Source organism: Rhinolophus ferrumequinum, chromosome 22, assembly GCF_004115265.2.
Source record: "Rhinolophus ferrumequinum isolate MPI-CBG mRhiFer1 chromosome 22, mRhiFer1_v1.p, whole genome shotgun sequence".
NCBI lineage: Eukaryota > Metazoa > Chordata > Mammalia > Chiroptera > Rhinolophidae > Rhinolophus > Rhinolophus ferrumequinum.
Genome location: NC_046305.1, coordinates 49,955,557 through 49,968,933, shown reverse-complemented (window position 1 = coordinate 49,968,933; position 13,377 = coordinate 49,955,557). Strand labels below are relative to the sequence as shown.

Here is a 13,377-nt window from a genome sequence, read left to right as displayed (position 1 = left end):
ACAGGGCGCAGGAAATGCTTCAGTATTTCAAAGCACAAACCCCACTTCTGGGAGTTTCCAGTTGTAAATATAAAGCCACTTCTTGCAACTTACCATTATCTGTGCTAAGAGCAGGACAATGACATTGGAAGACTTACTGCTGGAGATGGCATAAAAGAACTGTCAAGAAAGGGAGAGGAGATGAGTTTAGGCAGCACCGCTGGATTCCTGTGGCAAGTACATTAAGCAGCGCTATTAACGTTTAATTAAAAGTGTCTCTTCCATGCCATAGCCCTGTAGAGAACAATTCCCAAGATCAAGGGTATGGAAACAGAAGAGACTCAGACTGCCAGAAAAGCATCCTTTAATTTTCCCATAGGGGTAGTTGGCGATTTGAAGCATTACGTTATCACATGAAAGCATTCTAATGGCTATCGAACTTTTCCGAAACGACGCGATACGTATGACTTTCGCTCCCTATAAAACAATTACTCCAGGCCACTTCAAGCCTTGTAACTGCTACCAGGCTCCTGAGCTCGCTCCAAAATTGTGCCAGGTGCCTGGAGATCCTGTTTCCTCCTCTCCCAACCTCTTTTCTCCTTTCATTCAAACAACTCTTGGATCTTGAAATCCATCCCTATCTCTTCTGCCAGAGAGGATTTACCTTCCACGAGGCTTTTCTATGTTGATCAGAAGACAGCTGAACATTGCGCTTCTCCTGCATCCATGTCCTCCTTACAAGTGACCTCCAACACCTATCTCATTCATTCATTCATTCATTCATTCATTCTTTCCAGATATCTGCTGAGTACCTACCACGTGCTAGGTTCTGTTCTAGATGCTGGTGACAGATTGTACTCTCATTCTATGACCTTTGGCAAAAGTACTTATCTGATTGGCATATGATGTAAATACATCATCATCAATTTACATATTCGTTTAACTTCTTTTCCTTCTGTTGTATGTCTTTCAAATATTTGTGATTGTCGTTTAAGATCTCAGAAGGCAGAAACCTTAATTAGGTAAAATTATTTCACGGAACTCCATGTAATTAAAGAAGCACTTTTGAACTCTGGGACACAACATACCTTGGTAAGAGTGATTAGCAGCCCTCTGATAGATGTGACAATGATGATTCCAACCAAGATGAAGGAAATGTGTTGGGACCAGAACTTCACCTGCCACCATAACAGGAAAAAAAAAAAAAAATCTCTGTTAAATCTCTGTTCAGAGAGATGTGAAGGCTAAACAAGATGTATTCTGATCACTTGTGGCTGTGAGAAGGACTTTCACTAGGCCCTACCTGATTTAAAAATGTTTTTTAGGGAGGGAGGAAAACGAATCAGTGACAACTACAACAGCCTGTAGAAGACTGAGGTGGGTAACTTCTTTGGCAGACTTAATCAAGACTTAAGGACGGCACAAGGCGAGTGCACTGAAGTGATGAAAATAACATGAATAAGTCGGATGAAAAAGGGAGCTGATGATACAGCTTCAACGTGATAAGTGAAAAGCACGAATGAAAAGGAAATTAAATAGCAGCTTATTTTAAATATTTGTGAGTGATGGTCAGTCCTCTGATCACCCAAGACTTTAAGGAATTTCTCTTTTTATAATAAAAGAACAGACAGACATTCTCAGCTACGGTCTAGGACACAGCTGACCTTCACTGACTCACATGATGAACCTTTTTCTCCTTGGATCGTGTCATAGTGAGAGGCGGTTTTGGGACCCTGTGCTTGATTCACATCTGAAAAGTCCCTAAGGGAGAACCGCTTTTAATAACATCTAAAAGATTTCATTCAGAATTATGAAATAGGAAGTATATAGATGGAAAATATATATATGCACGCAGCCACTGAATGGCCTCAGAAAGCACTGATAAGAGCATTTAAAAAAATTCAGTCCAGTAAAAAAATGTAAGAGGAAAACATTAGTCAAGCATACTCTCCAGTGTAATTTGCATACGACTTGAAGGAAAGATACCATGCTACTTCGAAAAGTACACATGACTGCGCTATCATCAAAACACGTGTGCTTTGAGCTGTTTCTTAAGAGCTGGAGCTCAATTTGCTCTGGTCTGTTTTCATTTTATTCAGCTACCGGGGCATGTGTAGCTGAGATGGCTGGCTGGGGCTAGGACCTCAGCACAGCTAAAAGGCCCTTACAGGGATTAGGAACGTGACATTGGTCTTATTATAAAATAAGTGCTCATCAGCCAGAAACATCGGCCATCTATATACCCGGAAAATACACTATTCTACAAATAAAGATGTTAAACTTAAACTGGGACGGGAGTGTGTTAAATGACAGTGATATTATAAAACAGGTAGAAAGAAGACTAAAACAATTTGTGCAGAGGGTGGTTGCCACCTTTTAGCTCAAAGTCCACACTAATTCATTGATAATTTTTTTTACAGCAGAAATCATTTCAGTTCTAACACAGCACGCTAATGAGTAGTTAATTTTCTACCAGAGGAATCAAAGGTGAGTTGTGTGTCTGAAGAGCTCATCAAGTACCAGAGAGGGAAGTATCCAAATATCTGGTGGGGGGAAACTGGTGAGTGGTAGCTGGCTACAGAGAAGCAGAGGAGGAACTGTAGAAATAATCAGCATCTGTGACAATAGCAAGTACTGGTCGTTACTTATGGTTTTACGCCTTTTACAGATTTGCCACACGAAGGTCAAAATATGCAGAGGACAGTGGGAAGACCACAGGCAGAGTCAAGCTCCTCTAGTTAGGAATTAGAATTGTAACACTTTATAGCAGATAAAATAGAAAGAAACATAAAAACGCAGGATCTTGTTATAACTCTTACATCAAATTGGATGCCCAGGTAATTCACAGTGATCTCAATGCCTCTTGTGACAGGATCAGTTTTCCCAACTCGGTCAAACACGATGTTAATGGTTGCCTGCAGAGAGAAAGACCTTTATATTTGAGCGGGGGTGTCCAAACTTTTTTTAACGTTTTCCACCAAGGGCCCTATGCGGTAAAATACACAAACAGCCGGGCCACTCACTCGAGGTGAAGCACGTATTGCCTCACCTGGTTTATTTAAGTAAACTAAATATATTTTTGGAATTTGCTGTGGGCCAATTAACAATGGATTGCGAGCCGCAGTTGGCCCGCGGGCCACAGTTTGGACACCCCTGTATCAGAGCATCTCAACAACGACTATTTCAAAAGTGATTCAAAATAATGAATTCATCACCACCGCATATCTTACAGGTGGATGCTCCTAAAAATACAATTCTACTCTCAATCTGATAGAACCATAAATTTAAAAAGATTCAAATCTTACAGAGTATGTCCTCAGATCTAAATAAATGAAGAATTATGCCGTGTTTACGGACTGGAAGGCTCAATATTGTTAAGCTGTCATTTCTCTTCCAATTGATTTGAAGATTCAGTGACATTCTAAAATAAATTCTAGCAGGTGTTTTTGTAGGCATTAATAAGATGAATCTGAAATTCATAATGGAAGTGCAAAGGGCACAGAATAGCTAAAACATGTTTAAAAAAAGGACAAAGTTGGAGAACTTACACTATCTGAGTCTACAACCTATTATAAAGTGACAGTGATCAAGACAGTCTGGTGTTGGCAGAATAAAGGCAACTATATATAGCAATTAACAAGAATAGAAAGCACAGAGACAGACCCACACATGTATGGCCAATTAGCCATTGACAAAATTGCGAAGTCAATTCAATAGATAAAGGATAATCTTTTCAACAAATGGTGCTAGAATTGGATTATCTATATGTAAAAAAAATGAACTAGGAGCCATACTCCAGCATCATATTAGAAAATTGACTCAAGATGGATCATAGATCTAAATATAAAACCTAAAATTTCTAGAAATTTCTAGAAAACGTGAAAAAAAATCTTTGTGACCTTGGGTTAGGCAAAGATTTCTTAGATTCGATACTGAAAGCATAATCCATAATAGAAAAAAAAGATAAATTAGACTTCATCAAATCAAGAACTTCTGTTCTTTGAAAGATACGGCTAAGAGAATGAAAAGCCAAGCCACTGACTGGGAGAAAATATTTGGAAACATATTTGAAATATATTCAGGATTTCTGGAATATATTAAAAAACACTCAAAAATCCAAAAACAGAAAACAAAACCAACATTATTTAAAAATTGGCAAAAGATTGGAATAGATATATCACCAAAGAGAATGAACAGGTGGCAAATAAGCACATGAACAGTTGTTCAACATCATTAGACATTAGAGAAATGTAAATTAAATTCAACACACTTCATACTATTAGAATGCCTAAAGTTAAAAGACTGACCGTATGAAGTATTGATGAAGATGTGGGGTAACTGGAACTCTTATATACTGCAGGTGGCAATGGAAAATGGCACAACCTCTTTGGAAAAGTTTGGCCGTTTCTTCAAAAGTTAAGCATACGTCTGCAATGTGACCCAGCTATCCCATATCTAAGTGTTTTCTCCCAAGAGAAAAAGAGAGCATATGTCCGTATACAGACTAGTCCACAAATGTTCACAGCAGCTTTATTTGTAATATTCCCAAACTGGAAACAAATATCTATCAGCAGGAGAGAACTAAATTGTGGTACACCCATACTACGAAATACTACTCATCAATAAAAAGGAATAAACAATCGATACACACAGTAAGATAATTATGCTGAGTTAAAGAAGCCAGAAGAAAAAGGGTACAGACTGTAAGATTCCATATATATAAAATTCTAGAAAATATGAACTAATGTATAGTGACAGCAGATGGGTGGTTGTCTGGGGGTTGGGAGTGCGGGAGAGACGTATTAAAAAGGGCATGAGGAAACTGTGGTGGCAGTTATGTTCTCTATCTTGATTGTGGTGATGGTTGTTGCACAGGTATATATATTTGTCAAAACTTACCAAATTGTATACTTTTATATGTGCAGTTTAATGTCAATTACACCTCAATAAAACTGTTAAAAAAGATATGCTCCCCTAAAGGCTGCATCTCAGGAAAAAACTTTTAGTAGATTAGCTAATCAAACACACTGTCTTCATTCGTCCTCTCACAGTGAATGAATCAAGATTTTAAAATGTCATCTGAACAGGTACTGACATCAATTTATTATGGCATTAGATCCATGAAATCCAGAATCCCCCATTCATCTACACAGATCAAAATTAACTAACAAGCTGACAAAGCTCCTCTGTGCAAACACAGCCCCAGTAGGAACGTCACTGAACCAGAAAATCCAATCGGCCTTTTCTATAATCACACTGAAATCCATTACTACCTGCAGATGAGTGACAAGTAAAGACAATATACATAAAATGCACACAGAGGGGCAGGCCCGGTGGCTCAGGTGGTTGGAGCACCGTGCTCCTAACGCTGAGGTCACGGGTTTGGTTCCCACACGGGCCAGTGAGCTGGTCCCTCTACAGCTAAGATTGTGAACAATGGCTCTCCCTGGAGCTGGGCCGTGTGAGCAGCCAGAGGTCGGCATGGCGAGAGCCGACGGAGCTGCTGTGAGTGGCAGAGTGACAACTGGCAAACAACTTCCTCAGCCGGGGGGAGCGCAAGGCTCATAATACCAGCACGGGTCAGGGAGCTGTGTCCTACACAACTAGACTGAGAAACAACGGCTTGAACCGGAGTGGGGGGGGGGTAGGCAGAAAAAGGGGGGGAAAATGCACAGAGAGAATAGAACATCACAGGAGAGCCACAGGAGTATAAGAGCTATATACATCGGATGAGTTTATCTATAGAAATACATATTAGAATTTACTTTGGACTTAATGTTTTAGGTATATACATACACATTATCAAAAAGGACAGGTGTTTTCTGTTACGAGCTGAAGGTAGGAGTTGAGTTACAGTCATACACTCATGGATAACACAGAAAACAGAATGTAAAGTAAGAAACTTTATATTCACTTCATATATTTCAGAATCTAAGACCTCAGTAAAGATTTGTGACAGAAGAAAAACACAACCTTCCTTTTCTAGGTGACCTAACAACAAGAAGGGAAAAAGAGTAGCTCAAAGATGTGAAACATCACATTCTCTGTTGACTCAATTGGATTTGAAAATTAGATTGCAATTCAGTCAATGCCTCAATCAAACCCACTTTTCTCTTCCTGCCATTACCAGGGAAAAATCACCTAAACCCTGACAGTTAAAAATAGTATACTTACCATGAAAATTTTCCAAACACAGTAAATAGAGAAAAAGTAACCCAGAAAATTAAAGTATTTCCCCTTGAAAGTTTTGGAGTATTCTATTCTCTCCTGAGGGAAAACAAACACAAAACATGGTCAGTCTCAGCAAAATGTAAATTTATATTTAACAAAAACGACTCACTGTTCGGGCTGAGTTAAAAGACCACATGTGGTCATAAACTGCTTACTTTAAGTCAGAAAGTAACATTTATGTGCATTATCTACTTTAATCTTCACAACCACTCTTATGCGGTATGTTTTATTATCTTAATTTCACAGATTAGAAAACTAGCCCACGGGCACACAGCTAGTGAATGGGGGAAGTGAGGCTCGGGTGTAGCTGTCTCTGTTCTCCGTTAACCTGTATCCTATAAGCTACTCCGTGAAGTGATGCTGAAGAAGGATTAAATTCCTTCGAAACAACCTGCATAGACTTTGCATATCTAAATTCTATTGCATTTTTGGGGTAAATAGCGAAGTTATTTCTTGTAGTTAGGTCACATCTTGATGTGGACCCTTTAAAATGGGGCTAGATCATGGCAGATAGGTGTCTTACTGCTTTTACCCTATTACTAACTTTTAAGGGGATAGAAAGCAACCAGAGGTGCTGACAGCTTCATCCCGGGCCTGTAGGAGGGGGTGTGTGCCACCTTTCTCACTGTGAAAAGCCTCTTCTGACTATCCCACTTATGGGTATCATCGACTGTTCCAGTAAGAATTTTGCTAGCGGTAGGAGCCATGTCATGAAGAGTGCGACTCCTAATGCTTCACGGTTGGCACTGAAGCTATGAGATGTCTCTTGCACCACTTGGCCATAGAGGACACTAAAAAGCTATTCAGTCTTGTTCTCCCTTCCATCATATTGGCAAAAAGCCCAGGTGGGTTTCCTTGCTCTGTACCTTGGTGGCATACAGATCAGCTGTTTCCAGAAAAAGCTGCCGGCTTAATTCTTCCAAAGCATCCACTTCCTGTTGAATAAGAGTAAGATCTGGCACAAAAGGGCATCAAGGTTTAAATCACATAGAAGTTTCAAGAAACAGAGAACAAGAAGGCACATGGTTTTGGTTTCTCCTAGCGTGGATTCTAGGAACTGCCTGGATTTCCAGTTTCCCATTTCACAGCCAGCAGCACTGCTTCAGAGCAATTTCCCAACGTCTGGCACCAGGGGGTTCCAGCTTCTCGGTCACGTGCGTCACCTCCAAACACCTCAGTTCCTCATCAGCTCAAGTAGCTCAGATAGATGGTTTTGGTTATTTTTTGTTTTATCTAGCTCGATTAAGTCAAATGTAATCTTTGAAATCTCAAATGGTTATAGTAAAAACACCTGTAATACAGCATGGTTTCTCCTACATTATCCGAATAAATACAATGTTAGGAAAGGAAACTAGTATTTACTAAGTTCTGATACAGGCTAGGTTTTGCAGACATTAGACAGGTGTTACTATTCATTTTGCAGATAAGGGAAGTAGAGCTCAGAGAGTCAAATAACTTGCTGAAAGTCACACAGCCAATAGTCCTGGATGCCTTAATCCAAGGCCTGCTCTTTCCATTACATTACGTCCCTTTCGGGAACTCACTGAGGTCACGTTATTGTGCTCTCCATTTAGGAAACGGGCTCAGAGGTTAAAGAATCCTGATACTTTGTTTGACTTGACTTGTCACTAAGACACTTTAAACCTAAACTTCGGCTTTTAGGGATTTTTTTGAGTAATATAAACAGTAGAGATAGCCCTTCTTCTAAAAGAGAAGCATTGACTTTAGGTTCAATCTCTCTCTTCTGTGCTTTTTCCCACAATGACCCAAATCAAAACCAGTAAATGCCCTTTGGTCCTTCCTCAGCAGTGGCTGCTACTGGCGTGGTCCAGGTCAGCAAACAACGGGTTTAACTAGCTACAGGTCTGCCTCTCTCGTGAGTTAGACGGTAAGCTCCTGGAGGATAGGCTACACGCGTATTTACTCTGTTCATTTTATCCCTTAGCACTCTGGCTGGAAATAGACATGAAGTTACTGTTTCTTGATCAAACGCATTTAAAGTAACCCTTTTTTCCCCTCTCCCACGGTCATCCTACCTTTCTTTGATCTAATTCTTACCTGAATTTGATACCAGGAAGATATGTCATCATTTACAGCAAGAATAGGTTACATCCCTTTCTTCCAATTGAAGCAAAAGGGAATTTATACTTCCTGAAGCCACCAGAGAAGGAAGCAGGAATATGCTATCATATCCCTGGGCCCCCAAAGTTTTGACTTAATAGCCTGATAGCCACAACGAGATTTGGTTACTCAATGTGGGAATTAGTTTAATACTGCAATCAGCTGGGCCAAGAACAATTCATTAACCCAATTTCCTTGAGTCTTTAAGCTAGAAAGTCCCTGGAGATACAGAGCTGCATGTAATTTGTTTAGAAATGGGCCCTTACCATCTTATATACAAACCATGCCTTTTAGAGAGCCATTGCATTTTGTGGTTTTTAGAGTTGGGAAATGTAATAGTGTAGCGGAAAGAAATAAGAAAGGGAGACCACACTTCTGGTTCTAGCTTTGCCACAAACCGCGTGTGACTTAACTTCTCTGGGTCTGTTTTCTCACCTGTAAAATGGAAAGACTGACTTGTTAGGACTCCTTCAGCTCAAAGACAATGCCTTTATGATTTTATATCGTCTATGGGTGTTGGAAAGATGCCTCTGTACACACTGTATTTCCTAAGCCTAGCCCTGGCCAGCTGGACTCTGATGCAGGGAGGTACCTTAGAAAAGACTATCCCAGAGCTACCTTTTCTTCTGCCCTTGGTCCAGAGTTGAGAAAAGGAATGTATGGTGCCCAGTGGGTACTAGACTCAGCAGGGGATCACTTTGTAAGTTATATAAATGTCTACCCACTATGCTGTACACCAGCAACTAATATAATACTGAGTAACAACTGTAATTGAAAAATTAAAGGAAAAAAATAAAAGAATCAAGCAGAAGGATAAAGGATACTTTCGCTTCCTGGTGCGGAAGTGGTAACACTCTTTATCATTCCCCAGAATCCTGATGGTTTGTTATGCACTTCCCCCTTCTGGAACATAGTTCTGCGTGTCATGGCCATCCTGAAACAAAACAAAACAAACAAACAAACAAGGGAAAAAAACCTCAGCAAAGAAGCATGGACCTTCATAGTCCATTCTCATCCACCTTCTAGTCTCATAACTACCCCCTTCGTTTGCTGAGGTGTTCAGGGCAGGAGGCAAATTCTGGAGCCCCACTTTTCCACAACTTACAACCAAGGGGACACCAGAATGTGGAAAAGACAATAAATCTGAGCACTGGCTCTGCCACTCAGAAGCTGTGAGAACTTCGAGTTTTCATTTCCTCCTCTCTGGATTGTTGTACAGATCAACGCAATAATGTAGAAGAACTCATGTTGTTGACTGCAAAGTGCTGTACATACATGCATAATTATTACTGTTATCAATTAAGGATTAAATAAAATAATAGCTAACACATGCAGCTAAAGGACCAGGGAAGGGTAGGAGCTCAATAAATGTGTCTTTCCAAAAGCAGACAAAGGAGGAAGAAACCCCAGCAAAATCACGTAAACTGGGACTCTTCTAAAATATCCTTCTCCCTCTAACTCCAGTCTCGCCCTACTACTGAATAAATCAACAGGAAACTTACTATTCCTTCCTCTCATCCTTAGTCAATGGAGAACCCACCAGCCCAGGGGTAGCTGCTGGCATGTCCCATCTCACCACATGGGTATAAAGAACAGCGTCCTGGTGAGGAAAACTAAGATCATTTGTTCCTAAATGGTTACTTGAAGGGTATAATGGCCCAAGGCCTGCAGGCTGAAAATAAACCAGGATGAGTCTAATAAAAACAGAGTAGTGGCACTAAAGAAAAATTTAACTCAAGGGAGACAGTTTTGGGTGACAGGAGATACTGTGTTTCCCCGAAAATACGACCTAACCAGAAAATAAGCCCTAGCATGATTTTTCAGGAGGATATCCCCTGCACATAAGCCCTAATGTGTCTTTTGGAGCAAAACTTAATATAAGATCCGGTCTTATTTTCGGGGAAACACGGTACATAGAAGTGTGAGGAGGAAACAGCTGCATTCGTATCTATGGCTGGGACCAATGCAATTGATACCAATGGTACCAATGACCCAGTGGTATTTCTGTGGGCTTAAATTTTTAAGCCACTGGCTAAAATGGTATTAACAACAAAGAATATTAGGTGTGTTGGCCATGTTGACCTAACCGTTTCCTTCTCAAAAGGACCCTGCCTGGATATTGAATGAATGGAATATAGGTCCAAGTTTGAGCTCTTTCTGACTTTTGCTGTAATTATACACCCATTCCCTATAACCTCGCGTTGTTGGAAGAGGCTCAGACCTAGGGAGATTTTGACTTGGCAAGGCTCACAAGCCTTAGTGTTCCTACTTTCCTAGCTGAGAAAGTTGGAACAAGTATATATGAAGAAGGAAGAGATTCTGTTTCACTCATTTATAGGTTCACTGAAGCTTACCAGGCTGGATGAAAAGAGAGACAGTGGGGAGAGAAGGAGCAGAGCCCATTCCTACTGTCCTTTGTTTCAATGTCTACAATACAACCATGACTGGCTGTGGAGTTGAACTGGTCGATTATGTAAAGGTGACTGACACTGTACTGTGGCCCCGTAACAGGCAGAGAGGTACAATCACTAAAATGAAAGATGGCTGCAGACAGACCAGCGTAACCTTGTTTTAAAGAACTCACTTTCACTTTCATCACTTAACTCCAAACCAATTTTGCTCTTACCAAATAAGTTGCAGATGAAAAATAAATATTCATGTATGTTAAAAAGAAAAAGTAACAATAACAAACTTCCAGATGTGGTGAAAAGGAATTAAAGAAACAATACGGGGCACTATAGAAGCAGATGACTTTTATCTTGAATTTATCTTCATGGTCACCACCATCACCACCACCAGCACCATCATGATCATCAATACTATTGCCTCTTTATAATAGGACAGTCCAGATCAAGGATATATCTATTATTAGCTGGATGCCATTAAGAAACCCAGTCTGGAAATACACACGCACTTGGCTGAGGTTTGGGGGTGTCAGTTTGCAAGTGAAGAGGCTGGAAAATGTCTATTTGGTTTAAATGTGACGTTCTGCTGTTGTCTGGTCCCCACTGTTTCTGGTGGGAAGTTCAGCAATTACTTTTCTTTTTTAATTAAACATTTTATTTTGAGATAACTGTAGATCCACACGTGGTTGTAAAATAGTCTAGACAGATACCGTGTACCCTTTCCTCGGCTTTCCCCAATGGAAACATCTTGCGAATTTCTAGTACAATATCCCAGCCAGGGTATTGACGACACAGAACGGAGAACATTTCCACCACTACAAGCATCGCTCACGTTGCCCGTGTAGAGCCCACTTCCCTCCTCCCACCTCCACCCCTCTTTAAACCCTGGCAACCACGAATCTGTTTTCCATTTCCATTTTGTCATTTCAAAAGTGTTATATAAATAGAATCATACAGTGTGTAACCTTTGTGGATTGGCTTTTTCACTCAGTATAATTTTCTGGAGATTCATCCAGGTTGTACACATCTATCAATAGTTCATTCCTTTTTATTACTCAGTAGTATTCTGTGGTATGGATGTACCGTACTTCGTTTAACCATTTATCTATAAGGATATATAGGTTATTTCCATTTTTGGCTACTATAAATAAAACTGCTCTAAATATTAATGTACAAGTTTTTGTGTGAACATTAAGCCTTCATTTCTCTAGCATAAATGCCCAGGAATGTAATCGTTGGGTTGTGTGACAGCTGCATGTTTAGTTTTTAAAGAAACTGCTTTATAAACTGTGTTCCAGAGTTACTATACTATTCTACACTAACCAGCAATGTATGAGTGATTCAGTTTCTCTGTATCCTTTCTAACCTTTGTTGTTGTTACTAATTTTTATTTTAGCCATTTTAATAGGTGTGTAGTGATATCTTGTGGTTTCAATTGCATTTCTCTTGTTAAAAAGAAATAATAGAACCAAAATGGAGTTACTTTTGGTAGGCCCCACCAAGACTTCATATCTAACCTAACTGCAGTTTTAGCCTCTCCCAGGAGTGGAATTTTAAACCAATCAATCTGGAACTTCCTGGTCAGGGAATCTGTTTAAAAAGATCCCCTGCTTTCTCCTTAAGGAAGGTAGGTAACCTTGCCTGAAATAATCCACTTGCCTGAAATAATTTAACTTCCTGCCCCACTCTCCATCTGTCTATAAAAATCTTTCATTTTGTACAACTCCTTGGAGCACCTTTCTACTTATTGGGTGGGATGCTATCTGATTCATGCATTGCTCAATAAAGCCAATTAAATCTTGAAATTTACTTGGTTAAATTTTTGTTCTTTAACACTCTAATGACTTACAATGTTAAATATCTTTTCATGTGCTTATTTAATTGCCATCGGTATATCCCCTACAATGAAATGTCTGTGCATGTTTTTTGCCCATTTTCTAACTGGACTGTTGGTTTGTTTTTTACCTTAGGTTTTAAATATTTAGGTACTAGTTCTTTCTCAGATATGTTGTTTGCAAATATTTTTCTCAGGCTTTCTGGTATTTACTTTGCACATGCATTGTTTGTGAGGAAGCAGGGACTTGGGCAGAACTTATATTCTAGACCTCAGTCCTTCAGCATTTCTCCAAAACTTTCCCTTTAAATTTCCATTACTCTGCTGATTTGAATTCTTATCAATCTATATTTGAGTGGGTGTCGGGCGGGTGGGCAGTGAATGAAGAGCATTCTCAGGCAAGAGAACCACCAACATGCAGTTATCTAATACTCTTCTCAATTTTTCTACTTCTGGCTGATCATTTTCTAGAGGCTTCGAATATGTGTTGTTAATATAATAATTTTTCTAGTTTTCATGATTTTCTATAGAAGGAATTGCTTGAACACTTTACAGTGCCATTCCTGGAAGTTTCCTTTACTATAATTTGACAGCAGCTGTGGTTGGTGCTGAAATTTCACCAGTGATATATTTTTTTCCCTAGCCGTAAAAATTTTCAAAAGAGAGCCTAAAAAATCCTAAGAGTTTAAGAGGTTAAGCTTTTTTTTCTTCATAGTAATAGCATGCATTTAACTTTTACCATGTTATAGTACTCTAGTTGTTTTTTTTTAATGTCATAAGCTGTGTAAAAAATTATTAATTCAGATT

At 39.5% G+C, this 13,377-nt stretch overlaps 1 protein-coding gene across 1 annotated transcript in view; it reads right to left on the bottom strand.

The window, feature by feature from the left end:
• Positions 1 to 13,377, bottom strand: part of LOC117014433 (Golgi pH regulator) — a 33,210-nt gene that overhangs the window by 1,778 nt on the left and 18,055 nt on the right. The window contains exons 8-13 of the mRNA XM_033092315.1: positions 9,156 to 9,265; positions 7,077 to 7,165; positions 6,154 to 6,246; positions 2,799 to 2,894; positions 1,068 to 1,157; positions 94 to 159 (exon numbers count right to left, since the gene is read on the bottom strand). Of these exons, the coding sequence (XP_032948206.1) occupies positions 94 to 159; positions 1,068 to 1,157; positions 2,799 to 2,894; positions 6,154 to 6,246; positions 7,077 to 7,165; positions 9,156 to 9,265 (544 nt within the window). The remainder of the gene's footprint in view (positions 1 to 93; positions 160 to 1,067; positions 1,158 to 2,798; positions 2,895 to 6,153; positions 6,247 to 7,076; positions 7,166 to 9,155; positions 9,266 to 13,377) is intronic.